This window comes from Hirundo rustica, chromosome 1, assembly GCF_015227805.2.
Source record: "Hirundo rustica isolate bHirRus1 chromosome 1, bHirRus1.pri.v3, whole genome shotgun sequence".
Taxonomy (NCBI): domain Eukaryota; kingdom Metazoa; phylum Chordata; class Aves; order Passeriformes; family Hirundinidae; genus Hirundo; species Hirundo rustica.
In genome coordinates, this window is record NC_053450.1 from 116,215,479 (window position 1) to 116,237,316 (window position 21,838).

Sequence of the window (21,838 nt, forward strand, 5' to 3'; positions counted from 1 at the left end):
CTCACTCTCACGTGCCGTTTAGGGGAAAAGGCTGGGAGGAGGAGCAGCAGAGGCAGGCATTCCTCTCAGGAACCAAGGGCATCCGTCCTGCAAGCAGCAGGAACACAGCCTTGGGAAGACATCCGCGGGATGGAGGGGTACGGCCCCTATTTTCTGTCATCATCCTGAGGTTCTGTATTTTACCTACCCTCTTCTTCCCCAGCTGTCAAACCCTATGCCTTCGGCTATATATAAGAGAAATTGGAAGGTGGGATTTTAGCCTGAGTAGGGCTGAATAATGTGTAAACTAGGCAGAAGTGTTGCCATGATAACATTATGCTTACCAAGGCCTCAGCACCGTGTGGACATCAGGATCTGACTGCTCACACCAAGTTCCTTGCTACTTTCTAATGGGTTATATCTTAAGGGCACTGTATTTTTATTTAGATCCTTTTCCTATTTGTTACATGCTTTTCTGCCATTCAATCCATAGCCGTGGGTAACAGGAGAACCAGTATCTGCCTGAGATGTGAATAGTGGGAAAAGGAAAAAAATAGTCAAAATAAAACAAACAAACAAACAAACCACAGAAAAACCCAGAAAACCAAAAAGCAGTATGAAAATAATATGCATTTGCGATATGGTTTAACAGTCCTCTGTGATGTTGCCAATTTGTCTGTACTCATCTGTAAAATTCAAACTCAAAAAATTCAAGCTAAAATTTTCCCTCACTAATGTGCTAGGAATCAACACTGTCATCAGCGCTAGAAAACACAAAGCTCATACTTCACGTTGAACTTATTTGGAGAGAAGTGGCACAGGAATCACTCCACGTTGTCCTTGTGTCACCAAAAAGCAAATCATGCTAGTTCTGTTGCGAGGGGTGTGGGGTTTTTTGGGGTGGGCTCGGAGGTGAAGATGTAGGTCACATATTTTTTATTTCTTCATAATGGAAGATAATTCCTTCTGCTGCGTACATTCCAAATCTCAGCTGCTAAACAAACAAAACCGAGGAGGGCAATTCTTCAGGACTGATACCAATGGCGGGAACCCTCCTGCCCGGAGTGAGGAGGTATCTCACCGGGGTGTCCATAGCCGTTTCCTCCTTAGCTAATGTTTTTCTGGTGGAAGTTGTTTTCGTGGCTTTTTTTTTTTTTTTTTTTTTTTTTTTTTTTTTTTTTTTTTGGCAATTTAAGCAGAGGAGGGGGCCAACCCCGCCCCCCCGCCCGGCGACCCCCGGGGCTCCGCGCTCCGGCGGGCGCAGCTCCGCAGGTGTGGACACCTTTGAAACTGCCGCTCCTGCCAACGGGACTCCCAGCTGAAATTCACGTGGCAAAGAAAGTGCCCATTTGCTTCAATTATTTTCTAACGACTCCGCTCGCTTGTGCCTTTGGTCTTGCCGGTACCCAGATGGGTAATTTCGGAGCTATTTGCGTGCATGCCCTTGTTTTGAAGGCGCAGAGGTCTGTGAGCTCAGGTACTTACAAACGCTTAGTGGGAATTAACAACTGAAAGGAGAGCCCTAAGCACCCCGACCCGGGATCACTGCGGCACCCGGATTTCAAAGCGCCCGGCGTTAATCCGGCCGGATCGCCCGCCGGATCTCGCTCTGGCAGTGGGGATGAGGCTGGGGATGCCATGCCCGCCTGCCCGCCGGGGCTCACTCGCGGGGCCGCAGCGGGTTCTGCCGGGATTCCCTGCAGCAGCTGCGGCGGGCGAGGTGTGCCCGGTCGGTGCTCAGGTCGGCAGACCTGGCAGCGGTATTTCGAAACTGGTTAAAAGAGCGGGGACGGAGGCAGAGGCCAGCATGTCCCCTCGTCCCCCTCCACCATCACCCCCCAGCCTGGAAGTGCCTGCGGGGCAGCGTGTGAGAAGCAGAGCTCCCGGCCGGGATCGCTCCCTCCACCCACGGCCCGCCTGGCCTCGCCCGGTCCCGGCGGCTGCTGCTGACCCTCGCACCGGGGAGCGCCCGGGGCAGCGGTGCGGGGCTGGAGCTGCGGGTCTGTCCCCGCCAAGGACCCCCGCCCGCTTGCGGGGGCATCTTCGGGGTACGGTCCCCCGGCGGTCCCTCTCCCGCCCCGGTTACCCCGAGAAAAGGTGCGGACCGGCTGGAAGGGGAGATGCCGGCTCCATCCTGCCCCCGGTAGCAGTGGGATGCTGGTGGGAACCGGGGCGGGCAGCTAGCAAGCCCGAGCCCTCTCTGGGAGGGGAACCCTGTAGCTATCTTCTCACCTTCCCAGAGAGTACATATGTTGTCCCCATTCTGCTTTCTGCTTATTTTTATAGCAGACTCGCCCGTCACCGCAGCTATTTAATATGTGGTTCCCTGCTAGGCCTTGCTACTTGATTGCTGTCACAAATAATACCAGGTGAAATTCCTCATTGTTTCTGCAATTACACTGTAGCCCACTGCTATTCGCTTTTTCAGCCCCTAGAGTTAATTTTTTTTCCCACTATACGCCTCATACCAAATGCACAGAGAGCAAACAAAACCCGAAACCTTCCAAAACTCATATTTCTCAGCTATTATGTTATCAGCAGGAAATATTTCATAGCTCTGACATCATAAGCTCTGAGCAGCAGGAAGTTTATCAGGGCCTTCACATGATGAGATTGTGCTTTTTAACACAAGAAAATAAAAAAGCAGAACATCTTTCTACGGGATTTGAGCTGCTAATTTTAATTACTGTGATTACTGTTAATTTTAATTATTGCTGAATCCAGGCTTTTAAAATAGTCATTTATCATAAAAAGCAGGAGAAGCAAGTCAAAACTTTTTGTAACAGATCTGTTAATACAAATAGGATCAAACTGCCCAGATCTGTGGCTGTCACACCCATGACATGGACCTTGTTATGTTCTCACATCTCTATTGTGTGACTGTCAGGCTGGCTATGGGCACAGATCTATATGTAATTAGGCAACGTTGCTTTAAAACCAGGGAAAAGGTGCTAGGCATCTCTTACTGAATTTATTGAAGAGTGAAAAAGCAAGCATTTACGAAGAGCTGTTTGGAGATCCCTATGCATAAATAATCATGTTGGAATAATAAATAATTTATGTTGGAAAAGACCTCTAAGATAACGTCCTCCAGCCTCCAACCCAGCACTGACAAATCCATCACTAAACTATGTTCCCAAGTGCCACATCTGTAAGTTGTTTAAGCCCCTCCAGGGGTGGTGACTCAACAACTTCCCTGGGCAGCCTGTTCCAATGCTTGACAACCCCTCCAGTGAAGAAATTATTCCTAATATCCAAACCAAACATCCTCTGGCAACTTGAGACCATTTCCTCTCAGTCTATTGCTTCTTACCTGAGAGAAGGACCTGCCCCTCACCTCGATTCAATCTCCTTTCAAGCAGTTGTAGAGAGCAGGATGGTCCCCTTTGAGCCTCCTTTTTTCCAGGTTAACCACCCCATCTACCTCATCTGCTCTGCATAAATTTTGCTCCAGGCCCTTTACCAGTCTTACTGCCTTTTTCTGGACTGGCTCCAGCACCTCAATATCTTTTTTGCAGCGAGAGGCCCAAAACTGAACACAGGATTTGAGGTGTGCTCACACCAGTGCTCACAATGTGTGCTCACAGTCCCTGCCCTGGTCCTGCTGGCCACACTATTGCTGGTACAAGCCAGGATGCCATTGGCCACCTGGGCACATGCTGGCTTGGGTTCAGCCAGCTGTTGGCCAGCACCCCCTGGTCCTTTTCCACTGGGCCACTTTCTTTCTCTCTGGCCGCTCTTTTCCAAGCCTGCAGTGTACAGCAGGGTTCTTGTGACCCAGTTGCAGGACCCAGCACTTCACCTTGTTGAACCTCACACAGTTTGCCTTGGACCACTGATCCAGCCTGTCCAGATCCCTCTACAGAGCCTTTCTGCCCTCCAGCAGATCAACACTCGTGCCCAGCTTGGCGTCATCCGTGAACTTGCTGAGGGTGCACTCAGTACCCTCATCCAGATTATCTAAAAAGGTACTAAACACGCTGATCCCTGGGGAACACCACTTGAGACCAGCTGCCAACTGGATGTAACTCAGCCCACCACCACTCTCTGGGTCTGGCCATCCAGATGTTTTTTCACCCAGCAGAGTGTGCACCTGCCCAAGCCATGAGCCATATTAAAAATATGAAATGATGGTCATGGCTATGGTTGTGTTTGTGATCCCAATTTCAGCCTCTTTCTTTCACTAAAATTCTACAATTCCATTTGGAGCAAGGAAAGTAATCTGGAAGCTAATGACAATTTAATACTTTTCCCATCTCTCTTACTATAGATTCCCAAAATATTTGTCAAAACAATGAAGGCATTCACTTTACAAAGACACTTTCACAAACATACTTTCTTTTCCCTTCTTTAGCCAATAGGCCCGATGACAGAAAGTTGTTGTGTGGTCTTACCTGGCAAAATTAGCCATTGCCAAAGATTCACTTCAAGCACTGAATATGTTTACCCTTGTTTGTCCATACTTTACCAATTAGGATCAGACTTTGACTATTTTCACTAGCCATTGCATTTCCATTTAATTTAAAATTACAGCCAAAGATTTTTAGGTGCTATTTTTCTTTGAAGAAGGAGAAAGGAAGTGACCAATGGAGTTGCTTTGAATACCATTTTATTTTTTTAATACTGAGTTGTTTCTTCCAGGTCCTGTTTCATTGACTTCTGCCTGTTCTTTCTGTCTTGTATACCTTGGCTGGAAAGGGCTATTCTTTACTTTCTGATTTTTTTTATAAATTGGCCATGCGTTTATTGTGGGGTTTATGTCTACATATGGCCATTTTCTAAAAATACGTATGTCTGTATGTTGCCTTTTTAAAGAAAGTGGCAGCTAAATTGAATCATTACCAAAGGGTAAAATTGCTGTTAATGTGACACCTTTCCCGGTCAATATTAAAGATAATAGTTCTTTGGTTTTGTAAGGCTATTGATTTCCACTATTTAAAGTCCATATATATATGTTTGAACAAGAGCTGACTACTTTTTAAACCCTTTTGCATTCAAGTTTTCTCAGCCTCAGAGTAGATTTTAAGCTACAATTTTTTCTTCGGGACTGTGTATGTCTGCACACTGAAAATCCCACTTGGCATAAACTAAAATGGATTGATGGTTTTTTTACAGCTATAGCAGGACTTGTTTTCATCAGAAAATAAAGAGCATTTTCAGTTAATTCAGCCTCCTAACATTCCCATGAAAGAGACGGACATTGACTGCATGTGACAGAAGAAAGTCCCTGGGCACTGAAAGGGTGTAGCTGGCTCCTTCATAAAAACAGCCCCCGAAGTTCAGTGACAAGCTGAAATGCCAAACCCTGCACAGCCATATTAATAACTCCTTGATTTTTTTGAGTGCTGTAAGGACTCAATGGCCGTGAAAAGAAAGGTATCAAGAATATAAAAGGAAGCACTAATATTTGACTGGCCACGTCTGAAAAGTCCCAGCTTTAGTGATTTTAAAAATGCCATTGAAACATGGTGAAAGAGTGGAAGTTAAAAGTGTTTTCCTTCATTTGTCACTGTGATACTCTGTGTGTAAGTTGAAGGGGAAAAATAAAAAACTAACAGAATGAATTACTGGAAAAAATAGACAGAAAATCTGCGAAACCTTTGCACAAGCTGGACATAAAGGTGAGAGTATTAAAGCCCTTTGGGAACCAGATGCTAGCAAATTGAAGAGGATATCCAGAAACTTACAGATATTTTTTAACCAAAATCAAACAAAGAAATAATTACGTCACTGAAACTACACAGATGTAGCACTAAGAAGATATTGGTGAATCCTGCCATGGTGGCAGGACTTTAGGAAAATATTACAGCCATGGACTAGTGAGACAGGTCATTCTAATAACCAACATTTTTGAAATGTCCATATAGATCCAGTGGAGTGTGAGTATGTATCCAGATCCATATTTATAAGGATAAAGGTCATATATGGCTATAACTGGTGATATGTGGATTTCCATATGTACGTGCACACATATGCAAGTGTGTCGATTCCATTGTTCCCAATTTCTCCTCTTAGGCCCTCCTGAGCAGGGTGCTTCAGTTGTACAGTTTCAGTCACAAGAGTCCAAGCAAATTGTTGAAGCAGAGGCTGTTTTCCAATATTCTGATGAAAGAGCAAAGGTCTCAATCCCAGCCCAAAAGCAAAGTATTAAATACTTCAGTCCAGTGTGCCACTGCTGTAACTTGGGCTGAAGGGAAAAAAAGCTCTTCTGGAACAGCTTTTTTAGAGCCAGAAATGCTCCTTATTTGAATAAACCTCATGAATATATTTGAATAAAGCCCAACGAAACAAGATAATCTGCAACCCTTCAAAGACCTACGTCTCCTTTCTAAAACTTTTTTTTCTTTTTTCTTTTTTTTTTTTTTTTCCCCTTGTGGTTTAGAGGTTATTTTGGTAGATTTACAAACCTAACATGCTCCTTTCTGCTTCACCAGACTCTGGTGTTTCTGCAGTGTTATCTTTAAGATAACATCTAAAGGGCTGCGGGACTCATTCAGAAGTCTCCGATCCCACAGGACTGAAACATCCCGCAACTTCTTGCGGAGATGTCCCTGGCCAGAGCCTGTAGGGCTCCGGGACAGGGAGTAAGGGCGGAGACGGCTTGTAGGGGGCCAGGGGAGCATTCCCCCGGTTTTCCCCTTGATTCCCAAGGACGGTAGATTGGCAGGCGATAGGAACGACAAACAGTCAATATCAAGAATTTTGTAAAGTGACTGTGCTAACTTTAATTTACGGGAGACGGGAGGGGGTGAATTACAGCTCTTTCCTTAGCGTACAGAGTGAATGAAGAAGCCCCCGCGTTGCCGGGGCTCCCTCCCGCAGCGCCGCTGAAGGTCTCCGGGCAGTCTGGTTCGATGGGACTCCGGGGGGGCAGCCCCGACCCCGGCCTCCCCCGCCGCTAGAGCCCCGGCTCGGTGGGTCCTGCGGAGCACGAGGCAGGCGTGGAAGCCAGGCTGCTGTTCTCCCGAGCTGAGCTGAAAATAACCCCAGGTCTGAGAAGGATTCATCAATCCTTCGTTCGTTAGGGAGAGCTTCACCCCGGGCGTATTTCGAGCCAAAACGGAAGGGTCTCCCTTTCCCGGGACAGCCACAGGTTTTATGCCCCCGTCTCGGGTGCAATCTGCAGGAAACCCAAGCGACATCGAAAGCTTGTCTACCTTGCCCAGATGAACGCGAGATTACCTGTGTTTTGGTGAAAAAAAAAAAAAACCCGCAATAGCCTTGAACTACTCGGCGCCCGAAGGAATGTCTGAAATAATGTGCCCCTTTCAGTCTGTAAGACCGTAAAATTGAGTCGCTTAAAACCTACATAGTGGTTTTGTAGAATCTCCTTCCGTCCCTGCCCTGGCCCGTGAGAGGCAGAGTCCGAGGGAGCGGGGCTGCTGGGAAGAAGCCGCACCGGGGCTCGGTCTCGGCAGCGCCCGGCAGGACGCTCCTCGGCTTGTTTTGCTTTCAAAGCAGGGCAGCTCGGCCGAGCTCTGCTCCACTCCGCACTTCGCGGTTCCAGCGCCTGGTCCGCTTCGTTCTGGTGCGTCGGACTTTTCCGACACATTTTTGTTGTTTTATTCGGTCGAACGAGATCCACGCAAAAAATTGAGGCAAACATTATTCCGGAGAGAACGTATGGTTAGGGCTGGGGCTGGTATTTCATTGCCGGCTGTGAGCAGCCTAGCCCAGGCTCCCGACCGTGTGGCCGCAGGCAGAGGTGGGCACAGCAGGGGCCGCTTGCCCCGTCTCTCGGCTCCCACGGGCCCCGGTGGGGGTTCAGTCCTGCCCGTCCCCGGCGGTCACCACCGGGCGTGCCGGGCCGCCCACACTTGCCGGCGCTCGGCTTGCGCAGGATGCGCATCCCGGCGGGGCTCCGGCAGCGCCTCGGCCCCGGCTCTCGGCGGTCAGCTGTTCGCCCTTTATCTCAGCTGCCCGATGCGGCGCGGCCCGGCGGGAGCCGGGGGCCATCGGGCCGAGGGGGCGAGGAGGGCGGCAGAGCTGGGCTGCTCCAGCCCGGCCGGAACCTTCTATCAGGCAACGAAATCCTGGCTGCTCAGCGGGTCTGGTTTAAAATTCAGCCGTGAAGTGGAAGGCAGGTATTTGCAGAGCTCCCTGAGAAATGGCCGGTGACGGGCAGTGGGCGAGGGCTGCGGATTTGTAGCTGCAAATCATTCACGCCGGCTCTGCTCGCTCCACAAAATCACAGGGGCATCTACCACTTCCCAAGGGCCGTTCCCTATCCTTTTGGAGCTGAAGGCTCGGGGATTTGCACCAAGAGAAAGCGCCAAACAGATCTGGCACCGGCCTCAATTAAAAATCTGCCTTCCCGGTGGGAGATGCTGAAGGGGAACGCGGTTTATGAGAAACCGACTGCCGAGTTCCTGAAAACTGGAACTGCGAACCGAACCCGCCACTTCCCACAGATAAGGTGAAACGTGTTAACCGCACGATAAGGATGCTGCCCAGGGAGCGGAGAGAGAGGAAGGAGGTTGTTGGACTCAACAGAGACACAAGCCGAATTGTTTGAATGGCGGGGAGGTTGCGATGGGCTAGCGTCCCCCGCCCCGTCTCATGGCCGTCCTCCCTACCTGACGGGTGCCGGCTTTCCCACCCAAACCTTTCCATTTTGCCCCCATCTCTCGCTCAGCCCCGGGGATTATTCCTTACGCACCCGAGCGGTAGGACGGTGCCGCCTCAGCAAAAGGTCTTTTTTTTTTTTTTTTTTTTTTTTTTTTTTTTTTTTTTTTTTTTTTTTTTAAAAAAAAAAAAAAAAAAAAAAAAAAAAAAAAAAAAAAAAAAAAAAAAAAAAAAGAGGGAAAGCCGGGCCTTCCACCTCAGCCACCGCGGGGTGATGCGGCACCTCCAGCTCCCCTCAGTCCGAGCGACGTGGGGGCACGGAGCGGGCCAGAGCCCCTCGGGTGGCCGGCTGCGGGAGGGGGAACCGTGCAAGGGGACGGGGGAGCACACCAAAGTCACAGGTGACTTGTTCCAATTAGTAGCTGTCTAATTAAATTAGCGTTACGCGGCCCAGCCAATGGGCCGGCGGGGGTGGAGGGCGACGATGAGCCAGCCCGGCGCAAGCCCCTCCCCGGCGGCCCGAGGAGCTCGGCGCGCTGATATAAATCGCCTCTGCGGAGCGCTGCCGAAACGTAGTCCCGGGCCGCCACGGGTCGGGGTCGACTCCGGATTGAGTGGGAGTTCGAACACACCGCCCATCGAGGATGCAGCTGGGTGAGCCGCTGCTGACGGCGGCGGGGGCCCTGCCGGGCGCCCCCTTCTACCCGCTGGAGGGCGGCGGGCGCGGCGGAGCAGCCGGACCTGCAGCCGGGACGGGCGCTGCCGGCGGCTCCCGCGGCCCGCCCGGGCCGGGATCGCCGCCGCGCCTCGACCTGGACAAGATGCCCAAGAAGTTTGGGGCGGCCCCCGCCATCCTAGGCGAGGCGGAGGCCGTCGAGCCGCCCTTCGCCGCCCCCAAGCCGGACGGCCGCAAGGCCACGCCGTGCGGGGACGAGGAGCTGCCCCCGGCCGCCGCCGCTCGCTACTCCATGGACAGCCTGAGCCCCGAGCGCTACTACCTGCAGTCCCCCGGGCCGCCCGCGGCCGACCTGGGCGGGCCCTGCGCCCTGTTCCCGTACCCGCCGGCGGCGCAGCACGGCTCCGTCTACCAGCCTGCCGGCGGGCCGCGCTACCCCTACGGCTCCGTGCTGTCCCCGGGCGGCTTCGCGGGCGCCGTGTGCCCGCCCGGCGGCCGGGCGCAGTTCGGAGGCGGCGGCGGCTACCAGTACGGGCAGACGACGGGCGGCGGACCCCTGTACGGCCCTTACCCGCCGGCGTCGGGCTCCTGCGGCGGCCTCGGGGCGCTGGGGGTGCCGGCCGCCGGCCCCGGGATGCGGGCGCAGGTCTTCCTCTGCAACCGGCCCCTCTGGCTCAAGTTCCACCGCCATCAGACGGAGATGATCATCACCAAGCAGGGCCGGTAAGCGGGCGCAGGGGGTGGTGGAAACGGAGGGAAGTGGCGTGGTGGTCGGGAACGGAGGGGGGAGGTGGCACCCCCGGGGTCGTTCCGTGTCGAGCGGCGCTTGCCCGCTCCCCCGGGAAGGAGGTGTGCGCTCTCCGTCGGTGGTGTCCCGGGATTCTTTCCCCGAGAAGTAACTACCCGATTTCCCCACGCACGGCGGCCGGGATAAAAGCCGGGGGGCGGTTGGGGCTCGCCGCATGTTTCCTTAGTCTCTTTGGTGCCGGGACGGACGGGGCACCCCGCGGGGGTCCGCCTACGGCATCTTGCCGGCCCGTCTCACCATGCCTTGTGGTTTTCCTCCTTTCCTCAGGAGAATGTTTCCCTTCCTGAGCTTCAACATCACCGGCCTCAACCCCACGGCCCACTACAACGTTTTCGTGGAGGTGGTGTTGGCCGACCCCAACCATTGGCGTTTCCAGGGGGGCAAGTGGGTGACCTGCGGCAAAGCCGACAACAACATGCAAGGTGGGTCCAAGTTCCGGGGGTCTCCTCGCCCCCTTTCCCCGCGGGTCGGTTTCTCGGAAAGGGTTCCCAGTTCTCCGCCCCCTTTCCAGGGTCTTCCTAACCCCCGGCATCCTGCTGAGGGGCGAGCTACGCTTTTAAGGTCGTCTTGCGGTTCTTTTTGCGCCGGTGTGCCAGGCTGTGTGGGAGGGTGGCATCGCGGAGCCGAGGGGCTGCGCGGACGGCGGAACAAAGCCCCGTGCCCGGCCGGCGTTTCACTGGCTTGTCTTCCGCAGGCAACAAGGTCTACGTTCACCCTGAGTCGCCAAACACCGGGGCTCACTGGATGCGGCAGGAGATTTCTTTCGGAAAGCTGAAGCTCACGAACAATAAAGGCGCTAATAACAACAACGCGCAGGTAAGGAGGGGGGAGGGAGGCTTGAGGGGCTCTTGGTGGCTCAGCGGGGGCGTCCTGGGGTTTGGGGCTTTTACAGCATTTCATCGAGCCGCTAGATCATTGTGCTTGTGACCCCGCTCCCTTCTTGAACTGGGTCTTAGAGCTTGTTTTCTTTGGTTTCCCGTTGGAATAGTTGAAAATGTTGGAAGATGATGTGCGAATTTCTTTTGGTTTTGCCCATATATCGATCCCCTGGAGTTGCTCAAAAAGTGGGAGGGTCGCTGATGGCTCTTAGTGAAACGGGGCTGCAAGCTGTGACTCAGCTTTCTGATAAGTTGAAACTGCTCCAGTTCTAAGCCGAGGGATTGCAGTTGACAGGAAGAAAATGTCATGCTGTAAAATAGGTCTTTTAATGTTAGGTGCAGTTTGTCTAAAGATGTTGTCTCTTTCATGATATCTTTTAGATGATAGTACTTCAGTCGTTACACAAGTACCAGCCACGTCTTCACATTGTGGAAGTGACTGAAGATGGTGTTGAAGATCTGAACGATTCCTCAAAGACTCAAACATTTATCTTCCCCGAAACACAGTTCATAGCAGTTACAGCATATCAAAACACTGATGTAAGCATGGATGTATAAAATTGCAATTAAGAATAAAATTGACTCGTGGGCTTAGCATCTCATCTTAATATATTCTGCTTTCTCTTTTAGATTACACAGCTCAAAATCGACCATAACCCTTTTGCAAAAGGTTTCAGAGACAACTATGACTCGTAAGTATACCTCTGTCTTCTTTTGCAGATGTGTCTTTCTAGGAGGCATGATTCTGGCCTGAAATGTCTGTAGAAGGAATGTCTTTCTTTAGACACTAATTCTGTTATTCAGCACGGGTACTACTTCTACTGGCAGTCTTGCTTATGTTAAAATGTCTGAATAGTGTATTGTCTAGATGGCCTGTCGTTCTGCTGGCTTCTGAATTTTGGTAGGAAACTCGTGCTGGCAGAACCCAGCTGGCCTGCAGATTTTACCGGCAGCGGTATTTTGAGTGTCTCCACAGAACAGACAGCTTCTTTAATTTGCCAGCAGAAGACTTGGTTAATAGTAACTTTCTACCTGAACTCATGCTATTCCTTGTAGCAATAATAGAAAACTTACAGGGGTCTAGGGAAAGCACCTACTAAATCAGATTAAAACAAATAGCGGTCCAATTAAATGTAGTAGTTATGATTCTAATTAAGAAATACCTAGTATCTTTGTGTTTGTCTGTGTTGTGGTACTGTCATACTGAAACTGCAAAGGAAAAACACTCAGTATTTCTCTTTTATTTTGTAGCATGTACACAGCTTCTGAAAATGACAGATTAACTCCATCTCCCACGGATTCTCCTAGATCCCACCAGATCGTCCCTGGTGCCCGATACAGTGTGCAGCCATTCTTCCAGGAACAGTTTGTCAACAACCTGCCCCCGGCCAGGTTTTACAACGGTGAGAGAACCGTTCCTCAGACAAACGGCCTGCTGTCCCCGCAGCAGAACGAGGAGGTGGCCAGCTCTCCTCAGCGCTGGTTTGTGACGCCCATGCAGCAGCCCAGCGCCAACAAACTGGACATGAACTCCTATGAGACGGACTATTCTCACAGCACCTTGCTCCCTTACGGCATTAAATCCCTTCCCCTTCAGACATCCCACGCTCTGGGATACTACCCCGACCCGACATTTCCATCCATGGCAGGCTGGGGGAGCAGGGGCTCTTACCAGCGAAAAATGACGACAGCACTAACTTGGACCTCGAGAACAAGTCCTCCGGGATTCACTGAAGACCAGCTTTCCAAGGACAAGGTGAAAGAAGAAATTGGCTCCTCCTGGATAGAGACTCCACCCTCTATAAAGTCTCTAGATTCAAATGATTCTGGGGTCTACACAGGTGCTTGTAAGAGAAGACGGCTTTCCCCTAGCACTTCCAGCAATGAAAATTCCCCAACCATGAAATGTGAGGACATTAATGCTGAGGACTATAGCAAAGACACTTCGAAAGGCATGGGCTACTATGCTTTCTATACTAGTTCTTAAAACATCTTTTTTATTCCAATTGGCTGACTTTTTTTTTTTTTTTCAGGGTGGCCTTGGGTTTTTTTTGCATTACAATTGCCAAAAAGACTCTTGCCTTCCACCTTGAGTTGTTGTGTGCAATTCTAAAGAAGGTGCCAAAGCTTTTTGACTGTTGCAGGTAACAAAAGTAGGGAAAGAGCAAACCATGGGACAATTCTTCCCCTTGTTTAGAAGGAACCCTATGCACAAGCTGTGAGGACTAGTGTCTAAATATGTGGCATATTTATTTGAGACACTAAAGTATACAGTTTGGGTTGGCTCAGAAGCCTGATCAAATCTATGCATTCGTGAGCAAGGAAAGAGGGGGTGGGATCCCAAATTAAGTTTTCTTCCCTGCTTGATAAGAGAACTGGGTTGCAGGGAACTGCACAAATGCTATGTTCTGCTTTAAACTGAGCTGTTTTTTTCAACCCATCCACAACGCAGCTGGCTGAGTTGAAAACTGCTCAGTTACTTTTTTTTTCCTCTCTTTTTTTTTTTTTTTTTTTTTTTTTGGCAGAAAATGCCAAAATAAGGCCTGCTTGCCAGGCAGGATTTTGACTTGAAGGTCTTGTTGCCAATGACAGGATTACAATGACCAAATCTGACTTTTCTTAGCTTAGAACTTGCATTAAAAACACCCCTGCCTCCATCTCAAAAGCCTAACCTGTATTGAGGTGGCCAAAAACAAAGTGTACAGTTGTGTTTTGTCTAGGTACACTGTAGAATATTGTGGAATAATGTATAAATAGTTGACCTATAGCTGTTCAGTTGGAAGGACATCCGGTGGTGATTTGAAATTCAAAAGGCATTTTTTTGGTTAATCAAACTTAGCATATCAAGCATTGCAAGAGGAGATTTCTATTTATGTGTACGTAAAGTGATTTTTTTCAGCTGCCCTGTATGAAACTGGAGGTGATGTAACTTTACCCGTTCTTGCCTATACTTTCAGCCATTTTAAACTGATCAGCCCCAGAGCAGCTGGCCCACGAACTTTTTCCCCTCCCAAGAAACTTGTTTCTGTTTTGTTTTTTCTATGTACATAGTAATAATTTTTAATAAATGTGGTGCCAGGCATAAAAGGGTGTATGGCTCTGCCTCATCTTTGCCTCTGCTGGATGTCCCAAAAGGGGAAGAGGGAGTACAGTCCTAGGGTTGAGTTGTCACCTCTAAACCTAACAATCCTTTACACTGCTGACACTTACCTGTTGTGCTCTCTGTGTAAATTTCCTTTTTTTTTTTTTTTTTTTCCCTTTTGAAAAGTCTCCTGGCTCTTGCTTTGCCACGGTTGTCCTGTGCATCTTCTGCAGAAGCCGGGAGCTCCCGGCTCACTCCAGAATATGACGGTCTGCTTTCCCCTGCCCCCACCACCCCACCCCCCCCATCCCTCGCCTCTGCAGCAGGCGAGGTTCGAGCTCGGCCCGCCGCCGCCTTCTCACCCCCTGCGCTTCCCGGAACAAGGCAAGAAATTCCCCTGCCCGCTTATCTGAGGGGAAAGCTTCTGGCAGAGCGATTGAACCCCGGCTCCCGCGGCAGCGGGACCTTTCCTGAGGATATGCAGGCAGTAATGGGATTAAGCTGTTAACTATTCCCGGCCGCAAACAAAATAAACCCAGGGCTCAGGCGGGGGCTGTCCCCGGTGGAGGTAACGCTGTCGGGGGGGCTCCGGCAGGGGCTCCCCCTCCTCTGGAGCGGGACGCGGCGGGTGTCCGAGGAGTTTTCGATCAGCGCTTCGCTTCTCGGGGCGGCGCTCCGGCTCTGGGCAGTGGCAGCTGGCTCCTGCCAGCTCTTCCTCTGCCCCAAGACCCCATCCGAAACAGCATGGTGTATTTTAAGAGACTAGGGACGGAGCATATTGGCCATTTATTTATTTATTTATTCTCAGAGAGGCCATCCCCTCCCGGAAAAGCCCCCGGGCAGGGCTGTCCCCCGTCCCCAGCCGGGGGTGCGGCGGCATTGCCGGCCCTCCCCACCCGCCGGCCCTGCAAACACCGATTCCGCCGCGCTGTGTTATTAAAAGCTGTATATTTTTGCACCGCACGGTGAAAAAAAGAACTTCATACTTGTGAAAAGTCCTCACACTGTTTAATAGAAATGTAAGTGCCTGGCTGGCCCCAATTAACACCTTGTGATTATAATGCATTCCTAAAACGGGGTGGCAGACGCCAAATTGTGAATAAAGGTATCTAATTAATCTTCATAGGATGACACTGATAAACAACGCCAGATTTAAATAAAGATCAAGGAACTGAATGCTTTTTATTTGTTTACATTAACGGAAGATAAAGTTAACTACCCTTGCACTTTGCTTCGTAATGTGATTTACTGCCACAAACGACGGGCTGCAGGCGGAGAGCCCCGCCTCTCCTCGCCTCGGCGGGTTTTTTCTAGCGGCTTTGGAGGGAGGGGAACACCCCGAGGGCGAGTGCCCCTTCCTCCGCAGCCCCGCGTGAGGCGGGCGTGTGCCGGGAAAGGCGGCACCGCCCCGGCCCGGCAGCGAGCGCCGGCAGGGAACGCGCCCCGACCCCGCCGCTCCCGCAGGAAAAGTGCGTGCGAGTTGCGAACGTGAGCTGGACGGGCACGGCGGGTCTACAGCGAAATAAAGAAATAGATAATAGTTGTTTGCACCACGGCGGCGGTGCGCGGCGGGACGTGGAATGAGAGCCCTGCCGGATGGAGAGGGAAAACTTGGTTCTAGGTCAGGGAGAACCCGAACCTCCGCGGCTGCCGGCGGGGCGAAGGCTCTGCTCCTTCTCCCCGCCGGCCCCGTGAAGCCGGGATACGCACCCTGCGGCCCTTCCCCGCTAGTCAGCAGCTCCCTGGGATAGTCCCTCACTTGAACCGAGGGAGCGCTTCCGTGCCCTGGGTGCGTAGCCCCGATTTTTAAATACCATAAGCCCCGGCGGGGCAGTAGAGGCAGCGGAGACGGGTTCGTCCGGTGGCTTGAGGCCACTCCTCGCCGGAGATTCTGGGTTTTGGCGTCGTTTTCGTTAAAGCAGACCTGGCAAGTCGAGAACAATTACCCGCTGGTAATTTTTTTTTTCCAACGAAACTTCATCCGTCGCTGCTCTCCCTGAACCGTATCGCCACCGCTTCACACCCGGGGGGGAAAACGAAACGACCCCAAAACTCTTTCTTCCGACAGCACCGCTCCGACCCTCTCTGGAGAAAGGGCTCCTTCCTCCTCAGGGCGGCCACCTCAGCGCTCCGCGGAGGAAGGAGCAGATAATTTTCGGTATGCTTTCTCTTCGAGTAATGGGATGGAGTTTTACTTTCGGTCTGAATTTCCGCTCCCGCCTTCCTCAACGCCGCCTTTTTAACAACTGCTCGCTGGTCCCCACCTCCTCCTCCTCTCTGAGGGGAGCGCGGCGTTCATGGAGGGGGCTTTCCCGGGAAGGGTTAATTTGACAGCCCCCGCTCAGGGTCGCCTCTGAGGCGGCGGCCGCCGAAGTGGGAATAGGCCCCCGATGGCTCCTGCGGTACCGTTACACTTCAGAAATTCCCCTTCCCAACGGGAATGTCGGCCAGCCGTGCCGGGGCAGCCGGCGGTGGACAGCTGGGGGGTCTCGGCTCCGGGTAGAAAAGGGAGGCGGGGGGAATGAGACGAGGGAGACGGAGCCGCCGGCACTACCCTCATACCTGTCCACCTCATGAAATTGTGACTTTCTTTACATCATCATCATCATCATCATCACAAATTATTATTATTGTTATTGTAATTTTGTTATTGCCCTACATTTTTTTTTTTTATACATTCAAGCCCAGTTCCCCAGCCCCCTGAGTTCTGTAGCCCACTCATCCTTTTCCCCAGGTCTTCATAGTCGTGATCATAATATGAGTAAGGCTAATATAAATATTAATCTAATCCTTATTGGAAGGATTTTAGTGCTTTCTGGGTATCACAGATAGGTAATCCAGGGGAGAATGACATTAGCCTGAAAGTGTGGAGTGCAAAATATGATTTGAATAAAAAGATAGGGTGGTATCTAATATTTCCTTTAGGGAGTACTATACTCTGAGCTGTCACAACCGATTGTGTAAATAGAGGAGACTGAGGGATGTGATCCTAATCATATTGATGAAACATTCATCTGAAAGACCGAGCGCAACCAGAAGGGACTCACTAGGAATACAATTAAATCCTAATCTGGGGAGTAGGAATCCTCTGCAGGCTTTCCTCTAACCTGCCGCCCTCTCCCCCATTTTCATTTCAGAGTCAAATAAAATGCAGGAGAGGAAGGGGAAATGCAGCAGAGAAGGAGTGCTATGTGGTTTGCCTGCCCTGAAGGACTGCACGAACACAGGGAGTGCTGGGTGGAAAGGGGGTAAATCTGCAGTTCTGATCCTGGTGAGTAAAAATAAAGGCCTAACTTCAGTCACAGGGGAAACTACCTGCCCACAGAGGGTTTCCACCTGTGAGTGATGTTAATCAGGTGCAGGAAGTCTCTGTTTCTGGAGGAAGAGTTCTCCCAATCTGGCTTTGACTGTTAGCTCAGTTACAGGCTGCAGAGCAAAATCTGTTTCTCTGTCTGTTGTGTGCTATTCAGTTTCCATCTGCAGCAGGGAACTGTTTGCTTGCTGATGTTTATTAGCAAAGGGGTTAATTTCCAACCTGTTTTGGCCAGTGCCCCTCAAAAGATGGTCTGAGAAGGTGGATGGGGCAGGGCTTCAGATGATGTGGCTCCTGTAACAGCACTAAAACCCCAGCTGACTGCTCTTCATCCATCTTGCTTTTGGGAGAGGCACTGAGCAGGTATGTTTCCCTAGCATGTGCCACTTTTTGGCTTATACCACTAAAATGAATTAAAGTAATGAATACCTAAACTCCTATAATGATGTTTAAAGCTTGAAAGGCAGCCTGTATTCTTCATCCTCTCACTATCAAACTTCTTTGAGTGTCTGAGACGCAAATCTGATCAGGTGTTTTTAGAGCTTTTCCATAGTCACTTGTCTTTTATCATCAAGCTCAGGCAAAAAGTGAAGTGATTTCCTTCTTCCTGGAGTGTTCTCCACAGAAAGACTCCCCCCGAAAAAAAAAAAAAATCAGTTCTCTCTCCATGGGGCGTGATGTCTGTAAATGAGGAAAGGATGTGTGGGAGAGGGACATCCATTAACAAATCTGTATTAGGAGCTCCATGTAAGTCCATATTCTCTTCTCCTGAAGTATGAGCTCTGCAGTTTTACCAGTTTATAGAAGGCCTCTTGTGGATGAAGCAGGCACTGCTAAAGGATGTACCTCATAAAGCAGTATCATTTTGGCAGGTTTGAGAATGAAACTTCACTTTAAGGTTCCTCTGTGCTGTGATTTTATATGGCAGTACACAGTAGGAGGAAAAAGGGGTCTGTTCTGTCACGATCCCGATTTTCTTGGAGCGGATTAGGTTTCTGTGGTGTGGGTAGGGCACTGATCATTAAACTTCATGGAGTAGTTACAATTCCATTTGTCTACAAAACAATGTAGTTTTTGTAAATTGCTTGGCAGAGTTGTGAACTTCCTTTGAGAAAACAACCTTTATAAGGAAACAAAATAGTTTTGTGATATATTAGAATGTGCTTGGTTTTAGTGATAAATTCTCAATAACAGAAATTTAATTGCTTTCCTCTCCTCGCTTCCCATGCCAAATAGAAACATTATAACATGATATTCCTGCCGTGGTGAGGGTATGATTTGAGTAAGCATGCCTGTTTAATTGACACTGCCGAGGACATATCAATGCAAAGATGACTTTTCAGGAGCTATTCACAATAGCATGTAAATTTTATCCTATCTCTTTCTCCAGATAAGACAGACAAAGCCTCACCTGTGTAGCCTGGTGTCCTCTGATACCTTGATTAGCTGATTTTCCATTAACTTTGTGTTGTATATTGCAAGATTATGGTTAACCCAACTCTTCTGTTACTTCTTTCTGTGAAGGCAGGATTCAGCTCTGCTGCCTTTGTATTGCAGTGCCTTTGCAGCATTATTTGAGAGGAACTGTCTGGTAAATTTCTTGTTTTGAGAAACCTTTGATCCAGAAAAAAAAAAAAAAGGCAAAATCTGTGACACTTGAGTGTTTTACTTTTACTCAGAAGAAAATTTAAATTCTTAAAGATTGTGCCAGTAATGATCCTGAATAACAGATAAATCTGCATTGTACATCTGTTTCAACTATGCAATGTATTTCTCTACTTCATTTGCTTAAATTGCATGTGCATAACAAAACTCTGGAAATGTATGCTGTTGGGATAGGCTGGAGAACAACAGGGTTATTTTTTCAGCCACATGAGTTCTCCAGTTCACAGTGCAGCAGCAGAATTGCTCATGCTGGCACTGAGCAGAAAGAAGAAATGGAGCAGAATGTAAGAATGAAACACTTGTATGTTCCTGCCAGGGGTGCTGGTGACTGCTTTCAGCAGTTTAACCAGTGGTGTTTGTGGTTGGTTTTTTTTTTCCCCCCTTCCATACCATCCCTCACCATACAATTACTGCACGTGACACTGGATGTCTGGATGGTGACCTGACCAGTTTAGATACTGAACTTCAAAAGCATTTAAGCGGGCTGATATAAACAGTCTTGTCTGGAAAATGGTGAGAGGACTTTTGGATAGGGTGGAAATGCCACAGTGGTACAATCACAGCATTTAGGTCTCTGTAGGCATATGGTGAAATATAGGTTTAGAGCACCTCTCGTACCCCAGAACAGCTGTCCGTGGGCATGCGCTTCTTCTACCATTTACTTTTGGTTCCTTGACTGTGGTTAGGTCTTTCTAGCAATTTCCTTATTCCAACCGTGGGGAGAGAAAGCCATTCCCATAGGTATCAGCAAACATGGGCTCCCTGCTTTTGCTGTACCACAAAAAGCTTAATTGTTGGATAGTATAATGGAACACGTGTAATAGGCAGAATGTGGTTTCTGCTCCCAAAATCTGTGATTAACATGTGGGTTTCTTGTTTCTGATATTCCCACTAACTGAGAAACCTTAGAGGAGGTGCTATTCATTCCCCTGGAAATGGGCTGAAGTATTCAGGGCGCTGTCTCCTAGAGCTGCAGGAAGGATGCTCTATGGCAGGCTGCTTTTCATTTCACATTTGGCTTGGAACAAGGGGTGTGTTTGGTTCTAGTACACTACACAAGAAATGAACAAGCAAATAATAGTGCAGTATTTCACCACAGACTTAAAAAAAATAGATCCCACAACCACTGATAGGATTGTTCTGAGCTCTGGGGTGATGACTGTCTTCTGCTAGACTGGATTGTCGGTGTTTTTGGTGAGTGGTTAAGGTTGTTTCCCTCTGCTCTGACTTGCATTTAGTCTCTGTAGGGAATCATGAAGGATACAAAATGAGACACAATGCCCTTTTAATGTTTTTTTTCAACTTACCCTGGGACTGAAGATTAAAACAGAAACAAACAAACAAAAAAAAACCCCAAAACCAAACGAAAACCAAACAACAACAACACCAACACCAAAAAAAAAAAAACCCTACGGATCCATTTTCTTGTAGTTAAAGGGAGAGCAAAAGCACCAAGAAGGGACAAGTTGTGTTCCTCCACCCTGTTCTCATCCATCACGCTTGATCTGCATCGTTCTCCACGCTGATATTTCATATTGTTCTGCTGAGAGGTGCTAATGGCTGCCCATCGTGTTTAAAGATCACCGACATATACAGTGAAAAACACTCTATAGAAAAGTTTAAAGATTGACCATAACCACACCCAGAAAACGTCCTGATGGACCACAAGTAGATTAACTCTCTTTTGTCTTTCAGTGTCCTCCATCATAAGGCTATGGAGGTAAATAAGCCAAAGCTCTCAAGTATGGCATTAAAACTAAAAGCTCTCCTATGGTATGTCTTTACTGAAGAGGCAGAGTGAATCTGTGGGAGGGGGACTGAGCTCGTTTATGGTTCCACTTACTGTGAGAAAAAGATACGAACCTATCTCTCTGTAGTTTTCCTTTTAAGGCTTGGCTTGCAGGTCCGCTTCTTTTTGCACCAGCTGTGGGGCTCATTCAATTTCTCTGTGAGTGGGTTCATTTTACTTGGCAGAAAACACATCCAGGAGAAAAGGACAATTGCATTCTGTTGGGTTCTCGAGTTGGGTCGGCTCAACCAGGGCCCAACAAGAGCAGAGGCAGTGCAGAGGAGAGGGCAAGATCTGCTTTTGGTGTAGCCTCACTTTGACTTATTTTGTGATACTGTGAATCATGAAACTGCAGATTTATAATTCAGAAAGACAAAATTCCTTCCTTCAGATTAAACGGTGTTTTCCCAGGCTGTTTGGATAAATCTTTCTGTTCTTTTTGGGTGTCCAGAGAGGCCAAAGCCCCTGGGAAAGAATTGCTGAGTTACTCACTGTGCCATGGTTGTAGGAAATGCGGGGATTAAATGGGAAGAGATGACAGGGAACACAGTAATGCAGATATTGCTTGAGTGTGTGACTTTTCTTGTGCAGGCTGGAGAGCCTGAAATATCACACAGTTTTAACTGCAATTAATGAGATCCCTGTTGGGACAAGTTTGCTGGGGCTAATTTGTGAACAAGGAGATACACACTGAGTTAACAACTTTTGCATCAGGCTCTGAAAGTGGAAAACGTTTCCTTAGTCTTTGTGGGAAAGCTACATTTGGAGAAAGCAAAAACCCAGTGTGTGAGTAGCAGGCTGTACTAATTTGGAAAACTAGATGTTCATTATTGTGGTCTGGCTGATTAAGACATGGTCCATGTTGTGCTGCATAGGCAGTGTCATGTTTGCCATCATCTCACAGGACACTTGAAAATTCCAGCCAACAGTAACTGAGGAGAGAAAGAGATGAGTGCAGAATTGTGTGGTGGCCGTTGTCCAGGCGCAGCTAGTTTAAGTGGCTTGCACAAATCTTGTCTCATTTCAAGAAGGTGATGCATGTATCCAGGAACACGGGGCTGTAATTCTTCAGTATTGAAAAAA

General features: G+C 49.2%; 1 protein-coding gene and 1 long non-coding RNA gene across 2 annotated transcripts in view; both read left to right on the forward strand.

The window, feature by feature from the left end:
* Positions 1–9,188: 9,188 nt before the first annotated feature.
* Positions 9,189–13,324, forward strand: EOMES (eomesodermin). The gene is made up of 6 exons (XM_040073196.2): positions 9,189–9,943; positions 10,296–10,450; positions 10,723–10,844; positions 11,288–11,446; positions 11,537–11,598; positions 12,158–13,324. The coding sequence occupies exons 1-6, from the start codon at positions 9,189–9,191 to the stop codon at positions 12,891–12,893; spliced, it is 1,989 nt and encodes a 662-aa protein (XP_039929130.1). The 3' UTR covers positions 12,894–13,324.
* A 4,093-nt stretch (positions 13,325–17,417) lies between these two features.
* The window catches only part of LOC120758505 (uncharacterized), a 39,045-nt gene continuing 34,624 nt past the window's right edge, over positions 17,418–21,838 (forward strand). The window contains exon 1 of the long non-coding RNA XR_005702919.1: positions 17,418–17,664. This is a non-coding gene — a long non-coding RNA (uncharacterized LOC120758505). The remainder of the gene's footprint in view (positions 17,665–21,838) is intronic.